General features: G+C 35.2%; 1 protein-coding gene across 4 annotated transcripts in view; it reads left to right on the forward strand.

Annotated features, from left to right (window-relative positions):
- Positions 1–72: 72 nt before the first annotated feature.
- Positions 73–22,517, forward strand: part of LOC149786256 (trafficking protein particle complex subunit 10-like) — a 90,494-nt gene continuing 68,049 nt past the window's right edge. For all 4 annotated transcript variants that reach the window (XR_016424902.1, XM_089976639.1, XM_089976640.1 and 1 more), the window contains exons 1-6: positions 73–170; positions 5,766–5,847; positions 6,944–7,076; positions 13,390–13,583; positions 15,296–15,491; positions 19,264–19,375. Coding sequence is in view for 3 of the 4 variants with exons in the window: in XM_089976639.1 (XP_089832765.1) it covers positions 146–170; positions 5,766–5,847; positions 6,944–7,076; positions 13,390–13,583; positions 15,296–15,491; positions 19,264–19,375 (742 nt within the window). In the remaining variant the exon portion in view is untranslated. The remainder of the gene's footprint in view (positions 171–5,765; positions 5,848–6,943; positions 7,077–13,389; positions 13,584–15,295; positions 15,492–19,263; positions 19,376–22,517) is intronic.

A 22,517-nucleotide genomic window follows, 5' to 3' on the forward strand; every position in this document is an offset into this window, starting at 1 on the left:
GTCTTTTCTAAAAATTCGATAGTTATCATAAACCAATATTAATTAAGGTTACGAATTTACCATGAATATAACATCAACATCACAGCTTTGCATCTGTGGAAGAGGTGGACGAAGAATGTTGCCGCAACTTACCAAATGAAACACCATGGAATCTAAGCCTATTGTTACATGTAACATTTATAAAACTTGCAGTTTATAAATAAAAATGCACTTGCCAGTTTGCAGTTTTTAGAATTGTAACACGGTCGAAAGTCTCGACACAATACAGTGTTCTGGGTCTATACTGAGTACAGTAGAGTATTCAAAGTTTTCTCCGAACTTTCACACCCCGTTTTAAATATTTGAACAGTTATATTGGGGCCTGAGGCCAGAACTTATTCCCTTTGAGAAACATAATTTGCCGAGCGGTAGCGGCATGGTGGACCAACAAGTAGTGTTTTTTCTTTCTTTCTTTCTGATATTATCTGTAGCGGAGACCAGGGCGATGCAGTATTTCATAATGGATTTTTTTCGCAGAAATACTTTCGGACTATCGGCCGTTCTCTAGTAATTAATACATTGATTTCGACTGACCTTTTTTAAGCGGATAATAAGTAAAATCCCATATCATTCCTTCAGAATGTTTTTCTTCTCCACAGTATTAATCCTTCTTGGAACGGAAGACCTGTTTCACCATCATCAGTTGACATTTTTTAAATTGCTGACTCGTGCGTAGAAGACAGCATCATCCCAAGGTAAGATTAATGCATGGAGACCACCAAGCAATGATTATATCGCGTGGAATTCCACGTGTTACTCTTCTTGGGGTGATGCTTCCTTCATTCACATGTTTTGCATTGTGATTTGTTTAGATAGTGGCAGTTCAAATAGAACAGTCCATTGATATTACAGTTTTGACTGCAAATTCATAACCTTAATCAAACAGTAATTTTTCAACAAACCGAACTTGAATAGACTTATCCTGAGTTATTCACCCAGCAACTTTGGAGCCACATATAGTTGAATGGTCTGAGGTGCTCACCTTTACAGATAATTCACTTCCCACCTCTGTTCACTTGGGTTCAAGTCTTGATCTGGCCAACATGGCTGTGTGAGAAAGCTGGCCAGGAACTTCCTTGAGTTTTTCAATAACTGTATTTTGGAAATCGGTCTTTTATGTATTCATAAAATACATGATCATATACAAATTAGTGATCAATATATTTGAACTCTGAATGCCTGAAATATGCAATTTTTTTATTAAGGATACATTGGATGATGTTATGCTAAGGATTTTCTCAAACTGTCTGGTCCAGCTGACTTAAGCTTGGAAAAATCAGCAGGTCTATGTTAAAAATTACATAGTTCGGACCACTGCTACTTTCAGCCCCAATTAATTTTCTTAGCCCATACCACTACAACATAAATTAATTAAATTTCACGTTCTCCATTGGGAATATGCTCTGACCTCTACTAATATGAATACAGGTTGGGAAAGGTCACAGGAAACTTTAACTTTGATGATGGGTGGATATCACTATAAACACTGGAGGGGAAGTTTCATTTTATGCTTATACCATTTTTTTAAATCTTTTTTTTTATCACAGGCAGTTGTCTCTGGCCAAATGGTTATTTAAAACTGTAAACAGGTCCCCTGTACTTTCTAATCAACACAAGGTGACTCATCTCCCTGTGGAATTTTGATAACTTTAAAGATATTTTTTAATATCATTAGTGATTTGGTTTGCACAAAACCTGTACAAACAGAAAAGATAGCTTTATCTATGTTATGTGTGATTTAAGTACCATAATGATCATTTGACTGCACTTTTATTTAAAAGTAGTACATGGTTAAATATAGAAAATCAATATTTGTGAAGACAAATGTTTGCAAATTTGCTGATTGTTTAAAAGTTTCAAAAGTTATTGATGCTTAGTTGTTACAGTATACAGTTAAATTAAAATCCTTTGAGTTTATTAGCATGGATTTTAAATGTTACAATATTAAGTGTAAGTAACAAACCTATTTGGTAATCAGCCCATATTTTTTTAATTACTTGCATTCTGCATGAACTTCACTTTGCACGAATTAAATTTTACTGGTAATCTTGGAAGTGTTATGTTAGCATCCACTGCCACTGTGATCCAGTACTCATTATAATGCTGTTCATGACAGCCACGTGCTATGCCACCTTATTGTGAGACTGGATTGTACCTCATACAGTGCTCATTATAACACTGACCATGAGAGCCACATAGTATTTATAGGTTATTGCATTTGTATGGGAAAATATTAATGAGTTTTTCGGATGGAAATACTGCATAATCTTGGGAGTGCAATATATCCTTCCGACAAAACCATTTCATATTTTCCCATACAAATGCAGTAACCTTTTTATTATATGCTTATTTTCTTATTCTACCTAAGACTTAATTATATAAACCGAAATACAGTACAAGAAACCAAGTAACTGAATGTATGCTGTATTCCAAACTAAATACACAAGCACAGATTCATCAATACACAGCAACAACAATATTAATGCACATATAACTCTGCCAAGATAAATTTGAACTTAGTTGCATGCTAGACATAACTTTTAAAAAAAAAATGGCATTTTGGTCTATTTAAAATTGAAAATTGGAGTCATATTGTGAATGAATGCGCATTGCAACAACCTTTCCATTTGATCTGGAATGAATAGATTTTGGTATTTTTTCGATTGTACAAAATATTTTGATTATGGACTGGAATTATCTGTGCCAATTCTACATGAAGTACATCAGATTTCAGCAGTGTGTTGACATGTGCAAAGGTGTTTCTGTTCTGTCATTGAATGTTTGAAATCATAATGAGGGGAAATATGTAGTCTATGACAATTATCAAAAAGATGCTGTGGAATATAATGTTTGTTTCATTTTGAGTGTGGTAAGAAGGATGTAATTGCACTTGGAATATAGTCAAAATTACAGTGCAATTTTGAAATGTGTAATCAAGCTTGAGAATCCATGACATGGCTCATGTAATTCGGATTTGCAGAATTACAAAAGTACATTTTGAGGAAATTCGGGATGTAAAACTGTAAATATATTTTTTGACATTCTTATTACCAGCTAAAGAAGACAGTTTATGCCTTGTCACTTGCATTTTATTTGTAGGGATGCAGCAATTTTATGAAATCTGGCATCTATCACTAGCCTAAATCTGAAACATTATGTCAAGAAAGTTAACTTGGAATGTGGCAAAGCAGCTGGTAGGTGGCAATCCATGAAACGTCTGCTTTAGTTCATTCAGAAACAAATTTAATCAACCAAAACGTAAAGTGCCTACTATGTGAGTGTACATGATTTGTTTACAAAGTAGTTCCTAATACACTATTGGGTACATGTGAGTGCAATATGAGGTGCATGTGAGTGCAATATCATAAAATATTGAATGATTCTGACAATGTAAAGTTAATGGAGAAAAAAATGGGCATATAATAAGTCACCATATATTGAGACTGCCTTTTCTCACCCATGCAACAGAGAAATCTACTTATTTTGCTAACCTTACTTTTCCTGTCTCAGTCTAGTCAACTCAGACCAGTCGTCTCAGTCAATGTGTCCACGCGCTCAGAACTACTTTTAAAGAAGAAACCCTTATTGTCTTCTGCTGTGCCTGACGTAGTTGTACTAAAATCAAACAACAACAACAAGAGCAAGAAAAATATATAACAAAAACATAGTAACTTAAATTAAATCCATGTTTGAGAACACACCATAAAAAAACATTTCGAGAGAGACAAAGACAAACGCATTATGATGTAGAGCATTTTGGTATTATGCTTGTTCGTTCCACACAGCATGGTCAGTTTTATCCTATATGCAGTCTTAGCTCAGTACAATTTTAAATCAGCGTCATTAAATGTAGCTAAAGCTACCTAATTAGTTTTAAATACTTTGTGTGAAACAAAGTATATACTATTAGCCACATTTAATGACGCTGACCTGAAAATGACTGTCCTTCAGATAGGATAAAATTCTCAATGCTGTGTGAAATGAAAATATAATAGAAAACACTGCTCCATGCATATAGACTATAGACCTATACACTTCATAGCCTCCCAACTCTCTTAACTACGGAAAACTTATTAACAGCCAGTAAAGTGTTATATAAAACGTTTTTTTCTAATTTTGTTAAGCATCTCCATTGTGCCCCAGTTGAATCAAAAATATACCTACAATATTTAATGACAAATAATACACTTACCAGCCAGAAGGAATCATTTATCCGTCGGCACATAATTCCATAAGCAAATTTCACTGTAGCACTTGCCATATTTCCGAGACAGAAAATAAATCTTCAAAGAATCCGTGAACTTGAAAGTTTAGCACATGGTTATCCACTAGAGTCAGTTTTTGGAGGGTCTATTATACACAGAGGTAATTTTACAATCAATATAAAGGACAACACAAGTATGTCAGACACGGTTTCACCTCCTCCAAAGAAAAGAATAGTTATATACGATAGTGACACAGATCTCTAATTACCCATGAATAATCTAAAGAAAGATGTTACTCTTTGTTACAGCTTCTACTAAGTATAACTACAGTAGAGCTGAGTAGCCGATATCGTTTTATTATTTACAATATAACTTTTCAAAATTGGAACTGATGAAAATAAAACAGTTTCTTGTAATAAATATTAATTATTTATTGTCAATGTCATATAACATCCATATATTAAATATGATAATACCTCATTATTATGCGACGTTTTATGTTGTTATTTTTCTTTGCTCACGCATATAAACTGTGTACTTTGAACGCAATGGTAACACCACAGCCCTCATTAACATATTTATATTAATGCGCCACATGTAAACATTAGACGTAAACACTAGTGCAGAATTCTTTTTACTTTAAAAGAAAATATTGGATGAGAAAAATAATCTATGTTGGGGTTTGGGCCGAGACAAGGAAATCCCAGTCGCGGGTTTATATTATGTCTCCCCACGAGGCTTGCCCGAGTGGGGAGACATAATATAAACCCGCGACTGGGATTTCCTTGTCTCGGCCCAAACCCCGACATAAATTCTGTGTATAATTAAGTACTTGATACAGTGCTCATTATAATGATAACTATGAAAGCTATAGAATTCATGACCTTATAGTGAGACTGCCTTATAATAAAGTACCTGATACAGTACTCATAATGCCATCCATTGGAGTCATAGAGGATACCACCTTTATAGTGAGACTGCCTTATAATGAAGCACACAATACTGTTCCCTCATTATAATGCTGTTTATGAGAGCCATAGAATGTACCACACTAAAGTGAAACTGTCTTAAAAAGGTAGTAAATTATGTATATAATTTTACTATCATTTAATGAAATGGATCCATGACCATAGTCACTTCATAAGATAATGAAGGGTCTTATAGTGAGGTAGTGCTGCGCAGTGTTCTGAGTCTCTACATCCAAGTAAAGGAAAATCTTCCCTTGCATAAAATGGTAAATACCTGAAATAGAGAATAATCAGAAGAAATATATTGTCATCTGATTTTTTAAAAATCATAAATTTTATACACCATTAATCCTTACAGATCGTAATTCTGTTTTGTTATCTAATGTTTGGTTTTAAGATTTGGCTTCTAATTAAAATTAAGCCAAATGTAGGTAACTAAGACAATGATAATTTCTTGTTACCTATGATTAATTGTACAAGTTTTAAAAAGGTAATAAGAAGCATAAAAATCACAGATAAATTACTACAGTATTAATTTCAATTTTGATTTTAGATCATGGTAATCAGGCCCTGTTCTCTTCACTTCGATCCATTGTGTTGCAAGGCCTGCCCAAGGAGCCAGCTGAATGGAGAAGGTAGTACTTATAGATTTTCAAGGGTAGAACAAATTTTCAAAAAGCATGATTGTCCACTGTACAAACAGATTGAAAAAAAGTAATATTTCCCAGCAAAATCATCTAGATATCCAATTAAAAATCTGTATGATAGTTCCAGAGTATAGAAAAAGAAATATTTGTTCCGTGCTTCCAATTTAAGAATAGTATTTCTTGCAGATTATGAGAAAATGTTATTTAATGTGGACAGATCATTTTATTGATTTTTCACACACATTTTAAAACATTGCCATCTAAAGATGGTTGTCTAACTGAACTTTGAATCGTTTAATTGACCAGTTTTTTTTTATTTTAAGTTGTCCTTGGTAGGCAGGTAATTTATTTTTCTACCCCCCTCCCCCCCCCCCCCCCCCCCGATTCTTCACCAGACTACTGTGAAGCTAGTTAACCTTTTTCTTTCATCGGATTACTTAGTAAATATTTAAGAATACGGAAGTACAGATCCACAAAACAAACTTCAATGTTTTTGACATTGAAAATTCCCAAATATTGTAATGCATACAAATGGCTAAAATGAGTGAGAAAGACAGACTGTGAGCTTTTAGTAATGTTGACAAAGTAACAATGTAACGATGGTAAAAAATAATGAAATTAAAAAAAACAACACATTTTACTCCAAACTCTAAAATGTAATAAGCTCTCTCATCACTAAACTAATATGCATTGGTGTAAAGTGCTGTATGCTTTTGAGACCTTTGTTGGTAATTCAAATGACAGAATTAATGCAATTATTACACTAGTCTTATAGCAGTTGCTAATTCAGTTTGCCTGTATATTTACTATAAAAACAAGTCTTAAGATGGGGAAACAATTGACCATAGATGTTGTATTAAGGTTACAGGCATCCACTCAAGCATTCTATTATGGTTCTTTACAAAGTACATTTTACTGTGTGGTTAGTATGCAGCTATGTATGACAGCATTTCCTTTGATAAAGGAGACTGCATGGTAATTTATTTAGTAAGTCACATAAACTATCTCTAAATTTATAAATCTTATTTTTACATTTTCATTATTTATTAAAACATTAAATCGTATAATTTTTATTCTATTAAAGATCATATGGAAGACCTCCAAAAAGTGTCAACTTGGAAGCCAGTTTTGTTCCTTATGATGAAGACATCCTGCCAGAAGAGACAGATAAAACACTTGTCAGTCGCCCTTACTTTCATATCTTCTGGACTGATTGTGTAAGGTTACTTGTCAGGGTTACATTTTTATATTTGAAAGTCTTTCCACCATTGAATATTGGTATTTGGAAAGGGCTGTTTCAGTTTCAGAGCCATATCCTGGTACTGTAATTTTCATGGCGTACCAGTTTTCATGGCATTCTTTCACCCAAACCACAAATTTAAAACCCGATGCAAAGTTAGCCACACATGATAACCCACCCACCCCATTTCTTAGTTTCATTCCTAGCTCTACAAGCTGTCTGATAAATCAGCATCATTTATGTAATCTGGTAATAAGATGTTAGTTTTTACATGTGTTTGTTTTATTGTAACCCTTAAAAATCTAAATTATAAACCAACTCCTTTGGTTCTAAATTACTAGAACTATTGCATGAAGTATAATTACTTATCAAACACTATCTATATACAAAATAACTACTGAAGGGTATTGAAGCTTACACTTTACTGACTGTCGAACAAAACTACAGAATCACTGTTGTATCAGTCAAAAGTGGCTGATACACACGTTTGTCAGGTAATTAATCCTGTGTTACAACTATGGTCACAATCTAAGTAGCAGAAAAAAATAATAAACCAATATGTTTTGTAAAACTTAAACAATTTAACTATCAAAGTTATAAATGAAAACACGAGAGGAACTTGCACTATTATGAAGTGATTTCAAACTAGTTCTTATACAGGTGAATGAAAGTCCTAAATGATTGACAGGTTCCTTATCAATTTCAAAACCAGAAATGTACTGTTCCTCCAAGAACTGAGAGGATGTCAAGATGGCATTGTCCAGAATTTCTTTGAATAATTTATAGCAGTTCCAGAAAAATATTATAATCTAAATAACGAGCACATTCTGTTTTCACTTAACAGTCACAACAAATGTTTTTCCACTCAAATAATATCTAAGTATAACATAAAACACATTTGCAGGCTTACAACAGGAACATAAGAAATGTGAATGACTCCAAAATCTGAATGAAACCGATTGGCATGCTCAATTCTCTCTTCATGTACACTTTTACAACTGATTTTAGCAATAAACAGGACAGAAATATTCAAATTGCATCACTTTGACCTAGCACAACCACAGTATCTCTCTCTCTCTCTCTCTCTCTCTCTCTCTCTCTATGTGTGTGTGTGTGTCTATATGTATCTATTTATAGATTCTTAAGATAATCTGGTCATGTATACAGTTTTTAATGACACTGGTCCCCCTCATAAACGGCCACCCCTTCTGCGCTGGGAAAGTGGCCTTATAAGACGGGTGGCCTTTACAGAGGGGGACTACAGTTTTTATGAGAAATATATGTAATGAACGTAGTAAGAAAGCTACATACTTCAAAGCACTTAATATCTTTTTACAAAAGTAACATTAGTTATTAAAAGGTTCTATATTATAGTAATAGACTTATTTCAACTGAATATACATTCATAGTTCTTATTCTTTGCGTAAGTGTGATATACGAGCAGGTATTATTGTCATGCACATTGCAAAACCATTCAAAAACGTCATTTAAATCTTGTTACATACATAACTCTCTTTCCATTTGATCATTTTCCCACTGCTGCTGAATCACCTCCTTATCGGGTACAACATTGTTAATTCGAGTCTTTTCAACATAAAATTGTTTTATTCAAGTCTTTTCTACATAAAATTATTCAGCAAGTCCCTTATCCCCACCTCACCCGATGTTGTCGAGTAGAATAATCGACTTTCTTCTAAAATAATATGCCTCTGTTTATGTGATGACATGTTAATGTTTGGTAACTATTTATCTGGATATTGCTAACTGTAAGCAATTTAATTATGCATTCAAAACTTTTGTTGAGTGGATGAAATGCTTTCTTCATAAAGGAAGCAATAATGTGATGCCACATGTTTTTTCGGTATTTGTCTGGTACCCTGTTTTGTTCAAGGTCAAGGTTAATTTCTGTGTGTGTGTGTGTGTGTGTTAATGCATAAAATCTATTTTTAGCCAATACTAACCCTTGTTATGATCAAAGAGAAGAACTTGACAGATGTGTGAAGCCCAAAACTCTCATAACATTGTTATGCCCGTTTCCTGTAAACATTGGCTTTTATAAACAATGATATAATATTAATCTTACTGTTACATATAATTTAGTGAACACTTCAGTGACGGAAACTTGATATTGGGAGACATGTATTGACGATATGAATTAATTATTTGTTCTGGATACATTTTTTATATAAAGTATCTGCTCATGAGGGGAACATTTTACATTTTTGTACTAATATGCTGGCTGCTGGTCATATTAGAAGGGTGGCCATTCTTGAGGGGTACTTTTGAATACAAACTCATCAGTGCCAAGGGATTCTGGTCGTAAGAAGCAGGTGGCCGCTGGTTGGGGGGGCTGTTCAAGAGGGGGACTACTGTATAAGATATTATGTATGATTTACAGCCATGAATAAAAATGATAAAAATTAGTTAAAGTCATGTTTCAGGAGTTTAAAAAAAATATTGATATACATAATACCTGAAACTTGAATTAAACAAGCCAGCATTCTCAGAGTCATAGATAATTTGGTCTGATCTTTTAAACATATTTGCATTATCTGCTGTAATCTATTTGGCATGAATTGGCTTCATTGATGAAGTTTTAAGTAAAATCTGGTGGTTGATGTTCGTAAATGAGGCAGGCTCAAACAAAGGAGTGCTTCCATTGTTTTCAATTCAATTAGCATATTAACACTTTGGTGGATTCTGAATGCATCAGATGTTGACACTGCTTGCTAACTACATTGAACAAGGGGCAGCTGGTCACATGTTTGGTTCAAATTGGATTGATGACATTATCCAAAGTGTCGGGGTTGTGTAACTTCACTCTTTAATCAGTGTATTAATGCCATGGTTGTCAAAAAGTGATTGATGGTGCATCTTTATGGACATTGTTTTACGAAAGAGATTGTTTTACAAACGAGATCATACACGTATGCTTTAAAAACAGATTAGTTTAGCATTGTTGGCTGTATCAGCTCCCTTTGATGAACCAGTGCTAAAAAATCCAATAGCCTGGGTCCCCTCTAATTTTAGATTGGGCTTGTCCTGTATTCAGAATGAGGTGCCCATTGGGCCTGATGAAAAATAAAAAAATATTGCTGGAGGAAACACTGATGAAATGTTTAAATGTTTTTTCAAGATGTTGACATACCTGCCATAACACGGTGCAATCTAAATCAGATCACCACTGTCCTACATCTAATTGAGATCTGATTTAATCAAATTGAAGCAAGCAGTTTAATGCTAAAAATATGATTTTGTACTCCCTATGCCTCTGACAAGGTCGAACTTTAGTCTATGACTGTTCATTGCATGCAGTATGTAAAAACGGTAAACATTCATGATTGGAGCTGATGTAAAACAATCCCTTAGGCAGTTTAAATAGCAATTAAAGGCAAAGAGGTCAGGTACAAACCTCTGTTTCACACATAATACTTGACTGGCTGGCAATAGCTAGTGGGTGAGCCCATTGTGCTAATTTGCATAGGTAGGATCATGAAGTGGAACAATCCATTATAGGTAAATCGAAGAGATGATAAATGAGTGTACAAAAACAAAAGGTACTAAATATTATTGCCGTGAATGAGACTGTTTAAGCTATATGTATTTTTTGAACAGCAGCAACATTTCTTTGAAGTCGGATTTTGCGACATTTATTGAATGCCAAACATGATCGTTTCATTTGTCGGAATGGTGTTCAAGTGTAATTCATTTTTTAAGCCTTTTTGTGAAGCAATTAACTACCAGCAAAGCACAAAATAAATAAATTTCAAAGCTCTTGGTTGATGGAGTTTTACTTTGCGAAGCATGCCCCCAGTAAAGACAGATAAGGGATATTAATTCTTTGCACATACTGCAAACAACACATCGACAAATGTCAAATCAGTTCTGACCAGGATTCACTCTGAGAATCCAGCAGAGAAGTTTTAACACCAGGACCATCCATGTCCCCAGTGAATGTAGTGATGAACACTAATGACACTTGCCTTACCTTCATACCCCTTTGAACCCAATCAAATTTATATTCCAAATGTAGCTATTGCAACATTGTGTGACAGTATTAAAAAAGGGGAAGTTTTGGGCGTGTTGAAATTGGAATCCAGGCTTGTGAAATTTCAGTCAGGGCTTGTGAGTTTATTGAAGTCACCAGCCAAGGGCCTGTGTCTAAAAATTGTTTTCTTTGAGCACTGTGAACACATCAAAATGATGACACTGCTTGCTGACTGCATTGTTCTTTGGGCTGCTGGTCACACATGTTGTTCACATGCGGAATGATGAGATTATTCAAACTGATGGGGATCAAAGTTAAATTTTACCATTCTTGAATCACTGTGTCAGTGCCATTGGCATTATAAAGTAATTGATGATGCAAATTTATGGACAAATGTTTAAAGAAAGGGATCATACACAGTCATATTTAAATAACTTACTAGCTTAATATTGTTGGCTGTGTATGCTCCCTTGATGTTGTTTGCTAGCAATTATCTTGACAGGTGTGAAATTGGTGCCAGTACAGATGGTAGTATTGTACAGTTTTTATTACTGAAATGACTTTTCTTGTCTGCATTGTTCATTTCCTTTGTATTATTTAATTTCAGAATTTTGTAAAGGATAATCCAGGAAATACCTTCAAATATACAAACTTTGACAGGCAAAATCACAAATTCAGTTGACCATAAATATATATTTTTTTTTTTACATAACCAAAAAAATTGAGAGCCATGAAAAGTGATAAGTGATACTACGGTATACATTGTTATTTCTTACAAATATGTTAAACTGAAAAATGTGCGCCTATAATTATAGCTGTATTGGTCAAAGAACAGAATAGTTTTTGCAATGGTCCTGCATCTGCCAGTTGTCTGTTGTTCACTAGTTTGTTGTCACTCTTTCTCTTAAATTTCTTGGAGGAATGTCAAGAAACTTGGAACACAGTTTTATCACTGAAAGAAAGGTGGCATTAAGATGGGGTTTTCACTAAAGTACCTTGTGAAACATGTAATTGGTTCAGAATGAAAATGATGCAGATCTGACAACCAACATATCCACTCCTTTGTGAACAAGATTGAAAACCAAACCTTCTTGACCTTGAGGTCAAGCCTAACGTCACTGCTGGCATATTTGTACTTCATTGAATATTATGAACTCAGTGACATGTCATTGATTTCAAAATCAGTGGTCTTGACTAAGGTTGTATCCATGATAGTTTGTGAGCATGATAAATGAATTTTTATCAGACCCATTTTCTTGATATCTATGATGAGTATTTTCATATTCTGTGATATCAGGTTCAGGGTCAGATTTTTATACTGCCCTTATCTGGTGAACTTGTTAACTCAAGCATACAAAAAATATAGCTATTGTTGAATTTTGAATTTCTCAAGAATATATGAGATGATTTTAGTACTCACTAATTAAAAAAGACAGAAGGACTGCTACAAAGTCTTTTTGGTTAGTTGGACATCAGTTTCATCTTGGAGCAGTTTTATCACTGATGCATGGCAGCCAGTATTAATTGGGGAGGATGAACCTGGGAAAACCCCAGAAGGAACCACCGACCCACGAGAAGCTACTGGTAAGCTTTCTTACATATCAACATTGGCCGAGCCCTAGACTCGAACCCACACAGACAGAGGTGAGATGGCAGTGATTCATGACGGATAGCGCTTTAGACCACTCGGCCACTCTGGGCCCCAATAATACCATTGTCTCTTTGTAATTGTTGTGTACATAATCCCATTCTCGCCATTTCATGGTTGTGTATGTAATGCTTTTGTCTCAATATTTATGGTTGTATACATAGTGCCATTTTTGCTATATCATGGTTGTGTACATAATGCTATTCTCTCTTTATGATATTTGTGTGAAGCCATTCACTCTGTATCATGGTTGTGTACATAATGCTATTCTCTCTTTATGATATTTGTGTAAAGCCATTCACAATATATCATGGTTGAGTATATATAAATGCCATTCTCGATGTATCTTAGTTCTGTATATAATGTGGTCAGTAGTTATGGACCCCAACAATCCCATTATAATGAAGGACAGTTACAGTGTGGTATATTGTAATCTTGAAAAAATGACATTTACTTAGTTTCCTTGCTTGATTGTTTTCTGTTATTTACAAGTATAACTTTGTATGTCTTGTTTATCTTTTCTTTTCTTAAATTGTTAAAGTACATTAAAAATCAAAGTCACACACACTCTTAGTAAATTTTGAACGCTAAATTCTACATACTATCTAATTCTGAATTGTATGATATTGGATTTTATTACCATTTTTTTATTAGGATTTAGAGTCTTACAAGCAGACAGTACGAGAAGAAATGGCAGAATGGTGCTCAGGTCTAAAAAATCACAACATTCCAGACTGGTTGATAGTTGTTGTGGTGACAGATGAGACAAAGGTGAAGTCTAAACTTCTGCCTAGAGCATCTGTCATTGACAAGGTGCGCAGTGATTTCTGTGGCAAGCAACCTGACAGGTAAATTTAATTTTTTGAAATATAATGAAAAGATTGGTCACTGCCAACTATTTTTAAATTTTAACTTTTTCAATTTATAGCTTTTCTGGTTATTCATAAGAAATATTATTTGATAGCCTTGTCTGTTTTCTATTGTCTGTGTATCTTCTATTAGGATAAGTTTGTTATAGCTACCTATTCTAAACTGCTCAGATTAAAACCAGACCTAATTGACCTAGTGGTCAAATCGAAGGTGGTTACATATTGGTACTTAATTGAACTTATGAACACTATGATTTGTACAATGGACAAATTATTTTCTTTACAAATGTTGTACCTTGTTACATAATGATCCACTCTTGGAACAATGTCAAAGGTCTTGATTCAGGTCTTAAGCTTTATTAGCTTGTGAGCATGATAACACAAACAAGTATGAATGGATTTTACCTGATCCAGTTTAAGGATATATCTGAAGGACATCTTGAATGATACCAGTCCATTATATTATTTGTTTGTTTTTTTTTCTTCTGGAAAATAATATTCATAGATTGAATAAAAATTGGTATGTGAGCATATTTTGACATTGTCTGGGACAGTTGAGTTCAGTAATCATTCTAAAAATGATACCAGGTTTTCTATTAAAGACCTTCATAGAGAATTTTGTACTGCATTTATTTGAACCCAGTGCACTTGCAAACATGAACTTGGAAGCAAATATGTTGTTAAAAACTTGAGTATGTTGGAGTTTTGCAAGACTGTCAGAGATGGTCTAAATGCTTAGAATAAAAGGATGAAAGAAACAGACCTGTCACGAATTTCATGTTAACATTGTGTGGCTGGTATAGAATCAGATGTTTAGCTTGTCTTATAGCATCAGTGTGAAACAAAATAAACTTAATAAGAGCTGTATGTGAAATTGTAATGACTTTGATATTATACTTCCTGGTTTTGGAACTAATTATGGATTTGTACAAAATTTTAATGTGGTTTTTTGTCAACACCATATCATGCTAACTTGGAATACCAATGCCTGTTGCATCAAATAGCATAAAGACCATGACTAACTCTGTTGCACATAATTGTATTGCTTTTTTAGAGCGAGTGTTCTTACTGTGATCAAGTTCTGTCATTTCAAACACACAGAACATCTGGAACTTGTCTTGATCTCACATTAATTGAATGCATTATAACCATTCTTACAGCAGAGACCATACTCCACCAACTTTCCACTAAATGCTTAACATTTCACTGGTTCACAGACATTAAATGCATTATTAAAATTTCTTTATGCATTTTTAATCAGATTTATTTGCAATAAATGCATGATATGCTGCTTATCTATATCTAAATGAATAGTTGTATCCTAATCCAGTCTCTTTAAAGTTCATTAGACCTGTTCTCTGCTCTAGTTCTAGGATCTTACTTTGTTCAGTTGCAATTTTTAGAATTTTAAGAATTGTACATAAATTCATATTTGAAATGACTTCTTTTTCATTTCCAGAATGGTCAAAACTGATGCATGACATAGTATGTAAAATCAAGAAAACTGCTGAAGAAAGCTTTTTTATAATCAGTAAGACAAAGCAGTCACTTTTCCTTAAGCAGTGGTGACATCAACAGTTAATTTTTTTTTTTAGCAGTTCGTTGATCACAGGCTTTTCTTTTCAAGCTGTAGCCTTCTTGTCTAATTATTTTTCATAGTTTTGGATTAAAAAATGTTCTCTCCATTTCAGATGCTTTGTGCTTGTTGAACCACTAAAAAGCGACCCAAAGAGTACTGAGTCATGGAATTCTTTCTTTGTGCGACTACGACAGTTGCTGCTTCAGGCTTATGGCAGACATCTGACCAAGTACGAAGACAATATGAGGGGTTTGAGGGAGAAAAGAAATGAAGCAGGATGGAATTTTCAAGAATACTTCCTTGTACAGGTTAGCAAATTCAACAGAATCAAAGCTTTTCCTTTTTTTGAACAGGTTTTGTTTTATCAGTTCTGAATCCAGACTTTCTATATAAAGGGCTGATCCAGAATTTTTGGTGTTGAACATCAAGCCTGGATTTGGTAATAGAACTCTAGTCTGATATCATTTTAAGTCTAGAATCCAGCCCTTTGATTTCATGAATTTTAAGTATGGCCTAAGTTTAACCAGTCAGATATCTTAATCTAAACTTTGAGGTATGTTGATGAAGTTTGAATGAGGATCATGCATTGTTGCATTCCATTGTCATTACAACCAGCCTTTCCGAAGAAGAGGCACTGACATTCAGGTCAAAGTATGGTAAATTTGTGGACTTTATGAAAATTGTCACTATATGCATGTGTCTGCTTTTCAGACTTGATCAATGCTGACAATTGCATAGCTAATGTTTTAACCTTTATATTCTTTTAATTGTTATGTATATTTATTTTGTGTGCTTGACCTTTGTTCATGATTGAGGATAGAGTTTTGGTCTGCTCTTTGCCTTGTTAGTAAGCTATAGATAGGTTGGTTACATGGGCTTGAGATCAAGACCCAGCCTTGATTATGACCTTAGAAGAATCTAGAAATGGATTTGTTTACAGATTGGTGTAACTTTCCATTATGATGATGGAGTTTTTTTTCCAAAAGGTTATTGTAAATAGTGTGGGTGTATATAAGGTTGAGGTTGTAAACAAAGTCTTTATTACCATCTTAATGCCAGTCTTTTAGTTGTGTTCAGTTATACTTTGAGAGGAATCGTATATTTAAATTATTCATTGGAATTACAAAGTGCTCATTGACTGTTTGGACTAAATCTCTAGTTTAGCATTATTGTGAATTCTATCAAAGACATTCTGGATTATATCATGGTGATACATCAAGACTGTTTGCACATCAGGTCATTCAAGGCTATTAAAAAATAAATTTAGAAAACTAAACTTTTGGATTTGTGATAGAACTTTTAAAATTATTTGGGATTTAATTTACAATATTGTAAGTTCCTTTTAAATTTTTTAATTTTGTATTCCAGGGAAATAAATTGTTTGTTGAATTTTGCTAAACTTGTTGGCTTTGCTTCTTTCTGATACGTAGTTTAAGATCATAGAATTGTAATATAAAGAATTGAATGTTTACAATATCATCACACAAATTGCTTGCTATGAAATACTGGCTTCAGGTTTGATTTGGATGTTGTACAGCACATCAACACTTTCAATGTTATGTTGTTTCAAGGCATATAGAGTAAAGTACTTTGCCTAAGTACTGCATTGTAGTCAATACAGGCTGGTCTTTTGGTGGAAATAAGACAATGCATTCTTCTGATCATTAGTTCAGTTCCTTAACCACTGAGTTACCACACCACTATTTCAGAGTATAATAATGTTAGATATTCTGTTTTTCTATGAATATTAGAACCTGTTACAGATGTAATTTTGTAGCAGCTGAGACGTACAGAGTTTGGATCAGCCATCAGTCTTACCCACATGTACAAAAAAGTGAAGGCAAAGAACAGAAAAAAATTGTTCTGTGAATTAATAAATAGTTACAGATGATTTAACTGTTTTCACTAAGCTAACTGAAGACCAGGTTGTTTTAAAAGATGTAATAAATGTTTATATTTAATTGTTACCATAATTCTTCCAATTTTATGCCATAATCAATGCATGGTCCAGTTAATTTTATTTCTTGTTTTTGTTGGGACTTGTTTAATTTGTCAGAAATTATTCTCAGAATCTTTCATAAGTTGATGGAGTTATTTTTCTGTCTTCAGTAATAAGAAAAATAACATGGTTTTGTAACAAATTTTCATTGGTCTGCAACTATTGCCCATAATATTTCTTATCATAAAATCCTGCTTTGGTCTAACTCTTTTGTCCTTATTGAAGACTTATTTGCATTACAGTAGGCGAAAGTGTAAAATATCATTTCAATCCAGTACAGCCTTCAATAAGAAAAATATTAAATGTAAATTTTTAGTTATTCTGGAATTAACTTCATTAGAGGAGCTTTTTGTTTGTTGCAACCAGGACAACAGATCATGGTCCAGAGAGTTTGCTTGCCACAAATGACTATACAATTATAGTGTCTCTCTTAGAAGAATTTGCTAGTAGAGATCATTTTAACATAGGTTTGTTGATGCAGATTTTTGGTTTTGGGGCTTAGAATTTGAACTGCTGTGAACACCATAACATTTACTATGAACAGAACTGTTCAGTTGACGGAATTGTTAAAACGTGCATTTTTATATGCCTATCATAAAGCAGTGCATATCAGTTTAAGATTTTGTCCTTTTGTCAGTTTGTTTCCTATTTTGTTTCTGCACAATAATTCAAATTCTCCTTCATCTACCATTACTAAGTTTTGTAGGTAGTCTATACATACATGCCAACCATTACGCTTTTGGCATAATCTTTAGGGGCCTGGAGTGACCGAGTGGTCTAAAGCGCTGTCTGTTACGGATCACTGCCATCTCACCTCTGTCTGCATGGGTTCGAATCTCGGAATCAGCCAATGTGTGTATGTGAGAAAGCTTGCTAGTAACAACAACAACAGCATAATCCTTATGCTTTTTTCACCAAATGATGTTGTGAACTTGCCTTTGTATAGATTACATGTTTTTCTGTACGTAAAAAAATAAAATAAAGCAATAGAAAGTTTTTGTTATTTTTATTATCATCTCTTTAATTCTACTCATATAAATTTGAGAATATTCTTAAAAGTTGATTGCTCAATAAGAGTACTTTCCTTATTTGCTATTTACAGCAACTGTAATTAACCCATTTCCACGAAAACAGGTGGGTTTCCTCAAATATGAACTTTTACCTCAAAGATTCATTATATTGATTTGGTAGGTAGTTAGCGGACCAGTCTATAATATTTATAGAAAATGGTGCCAATATTAAGAGAAAAGCTTTATATTGAGTTTTGGATTATATATAGTGGAAAATGTTCAAACTTCAAAACATGTCAGGTCAGAAAAAAGGAAAAATCAACACCACTTTACAAACTTTAAAAGAAGAATATGAGAGTATTACAGTATATGACCTATGTAAGAGGATTTTACATAAGAAGTATCTGACCAATGCAAGAGGGTTTTACATTAAGAAGTATCATACCAATGAAAGAGGGTTTTACATAAGTATCAGACCAATGAAAGAGGGTTTTACATAAGAAATATCAGACCAATGTAAGAGGGTTTTACATAAGTATCAGACCAATGAAGAGGGTTTTACATAAGAAGTATCAGACCAATGAAAGAGGGTTTCACATTAAGAAGTATCAGATCAATAAAGAGGATTTTGCATGAAGTATGATAATACTAATTAAAGCATGTGAACATTAACTGTACTATTTGTAATACTCTTGTTTAAAGGCAAGCAGATGCAAAGCTTGCTACTCAACAAGAGAACACATTATAAATAATAACACCTTGTAAATAAGTTATCTCTGCAACATCTTATGAATTTATGGATAAAGCTATTTTCAAAATTCTTTTACAGAAGAGCACCTAACTACTTTTTGCCCATAATGTAAAAAACACTATTGTTATTCAATGATGAGATAATGGACCTGTATGCTGATCCAGTATGATGTTATTTTAAACTTCGTGTTTCAGGAGGAGCTAAGGTGATCCAGTATGATGTTATGTTAAACTTTGTATTTCAGGAGGAACTAGGGTTTATGTTTGAGATGATGGGCCTGTATGATCCATTATGATGTTATGTTTAACTTTGTGTTTCAGGAGGAGCTAGGGTTTATGTTTGAGATGATGGGCCTGTATGATGATGCTCTGATCCAGTATGATGAATTGGATGCACTCTTTACACAGTTTGTCCTCAATCATGCGTCTGGAGGTAGGATCAGTATTTTTCAGTTTATATATATTTCCACACCAATTTTCTTGCTTTAGTTCAGGGGTCTCCAATGTGTGGCCTGTGGGCTTCATGCGGTCTGCCAAGCTGTATCCTGTGGCCCACAAAGTGAATGCCCTCATGCAGCCCTCAGGGTGGTTTGAGTTTGAGACTCCTGCTTTAGGTGTAGGCATCACTTTTCCACTATTGGTATTGATATCTTCAAGAATTTGAATTTTTATTTGAATTCTTGTTTATACTTATTTTAGCATTGATGATTCATGAAACTGCATGGGTACATCTGTCCTGAGGAGTAGCATTCATGAATTCAGAAGAGTTTACAAGTATTCCTTATGTTTAGTGTCTGGCTTCTGGCATCCATTAACAAATGTTTGTTATTGCTTTCTCCTTTTAAACTACTGGGAGGATTGACATGAAACTTTACAAAAACCTTCATCCCAAGGTCAGATTGTTCAGAATGAATATGATACCCTAGAGACAAATATTATAGTCACCATGGCACCCATCTTGAAAATCTTATTGATCCTCCTCCTAAATGGGTGATCATATCAACACAGGGCTTTTGCTGAAAGACTTCATATGATATCTAGTTGGTCTTAAATGAAAATAGTACCAATCTGACATGCAATATGGCCTTTATGATTGCCATCATTTTAGGAAAGGACCTAGATGTGTTGGTATACTTGTGTTAGTTAGTTAGTTTTGCCCGTCACCCCTGCCGGGGTATAGGCTTCCCACAAAAGATCGCGAGAGGCTTCTGTCCTGTGCCATCCCTTCAAGCTGACTCCAGGCGTGACCCATCTTAGTGATTTTCGCCTCAAGGTCGTGTCGCCAGGTGTTTCTTGGTTGTCCCCTTCTCTGCTTGCCTTAAGGGTTCCATTTCAATGCCTGTCTGGTAATGTTGGTTGGCGGCTTACGTAGGTTGTGTCCTATCCAACCACACCTTCTCTTCTTGATCTTGTCCTCTACTGGAAGCTGGGATGTTCTCTGCCACAGGTTGGTGTTGCTAATGGTGTTTGGTCAGCGGATCTGGAGAATTCTACTTAGGCAGCTGTTGATGAAGGTCTGAACTCTCTTTACGGTCGACTTGGTGGTTCTCCAGGACTCTGCGTCATACAGTAGGACTAACTTCACTTTGGAGTTGAACAGTCTGATCTTGGTAGTTTGGGAAATTTCTTTGGAGCTCCAGATGTTCTTGAGCTGTATGAAAGCTGCTCTCGCCTTTCCGATCCATGCCATGACATGTGTGTCACTGCCACCCTGCTGGTTGATAATGCTTCCCAGGTACGTGAAGGACTCCACCTCTTCCAGTGGAACTTCACTGCAGTGTGACTGGGTTGTTACTGGCATAATTGATCTTGAGGATCTTGGTCTTGTCTTTGTGGATGTTGAGGCCAGCCTGTGCTGATGTGGCTGCCAGTACATCGGTCTTGTCCTGCATTTGCTGCTGACTATGGGACAAGAGTGCTAGGTCATCGGCAAAGTCCAGGTCCTCAGGTTGACTCCACAATGTCTACTGGATCCCATTTCTCTGCCCATTTGTGGACGTCTTTATAATCCAGTCAATGGCGAGAAGGAAGAGAAACGGCGACAGCAAGCAGCCTTGCCTCATGCCAGTCTGCACTAGGAAGCTGTCTGTGTGCTGTCCTGCATGAATGACTCTGCAGGACATTCCATTGGTTGGGATGCCGTAGTGGCGAAGAAGTTTCCAGAGTGTCTCTTGGTCCACGCTGTCAAATGCCTTCTCATAATCGACAAAGTTGATGTAGAGTGAAGAATTCCACTCTAACAATTACTCAACTATGATGCGAAGAGTAGCTATTTGGTCCGTACACGATCTGTTCTGCCAGAAGCCCGCTTAATCATCTTGAAACTGGGTCAACGGCCTCCTTCATTCTCTCCAAGAGGACCTGGTTGAAGACTTTCCCTGGTACTGATAAGAGTGTGATTCCTCTGTAGTTGGAGCAGTTGCTGAGGTCGCCTTTCTTTGGGATCTTGATGAGGTGTCCCTCCTTCCAGTCAGTCGGTATTTCTTCTTCCTCCCAGATCTTCTCAAAGAGGTGGTATAGCATTTGCACTGAAGCATCTAAGTCTGCTCTGAGAGCTTTTGCTGGGATGCCATCAGGTCCAGCTGCCTTGCCATTCTTCAGCTGGGTTATAGCTTTCCTTATCTTGTCTCTGGTGGGATTGTCACAGCTTATGGGGAGGTCTGTGTTGGCTGGGTGGATTTCTGAGGGATTTAGTGGGGCTGGCCTGTTCAACAGTTCTTAAAAATGTTTTGCCCATCTCTTAATTTGGTGTTTTGTACTTCCTATAGTCTTTCCCTGCTTGTCCTTTACGGGTCTGTTTTGCCGTACTTGCCGGACAGCTTCTTGGTGATGTCATATAGCTTCTTCATGTTTCCACTTTTGTCGCTTCTTCTGCCTCTGCTGACATTCCTTCCACGTCGTTTCTCTTGTCTATATTCATGCTTCATTTCACTTCTCTCTGGGTGTCATTGTACTCTTTTTGTACCTTTACTTTTTTAGTTCTTGTCCTACTGCTATTTACTGCTGCTTTTTCTGTTTATGCTCATGGATTTTGCACATTGTTTCAGCTGAAATCTATTCTTTCTGCAGGTGCTTCATGGGGCCTAGTACTTCTTGGCATGTTGATTTTTTTGCCTCTTTAACTTTCTGCCATCTGTTGTTTGCATTGTCTTCCTCATCTTCAAGAAGCTTTTGTAGCACTTGGTACTTATTGTTAAGCATCAATCTGTATTCTTCTTTAGTTTTTGCATCTTTCAACAGGCTGATGTTATACTTTGTTTTCTTCTCTTTGGTGCCCATCCAGTTCTTCTTCAGCTTAAGTTTCAGCCTTGTGACAACTTAATGGTGGTCAGATGCCACATCTGCTCCCCTCTTCACCCTAACATCTTGCAGGGATCTTCCGAACTTCTTGGCTATGCAGATGTGGTCAATCTGATTTTCTGTCACATGGTCTGGTGATATCCATGTGTTCTTGTGGATTCTCTTGTGGGGAAAGATGGTACCCCCAATGACCAGGTTGTTCAGTGCACAAAGGTCTGTGAATCTCCATTTTCATTCATCTCACCCAGGACGTGGATCCCCATTGCTTATTCATA

This window comes from Sinohyriopsis cumingii, chromosome 12, assembly GCF_028554795.1.
Source record: "Sinohyriopsis cumingii isolate HCF-2022 chromosome 12, ASM2855479v2, whole genome shotgun sequence".
In the NCBI taxonomy this organism is placed as follows: domain Eukaryota; kingdom Metazoa; phylum Mollusca; class Bivalvia; order Unionida; family Unionidae; genus Sinohyriopsis; species Sinohyriopsis cumingii.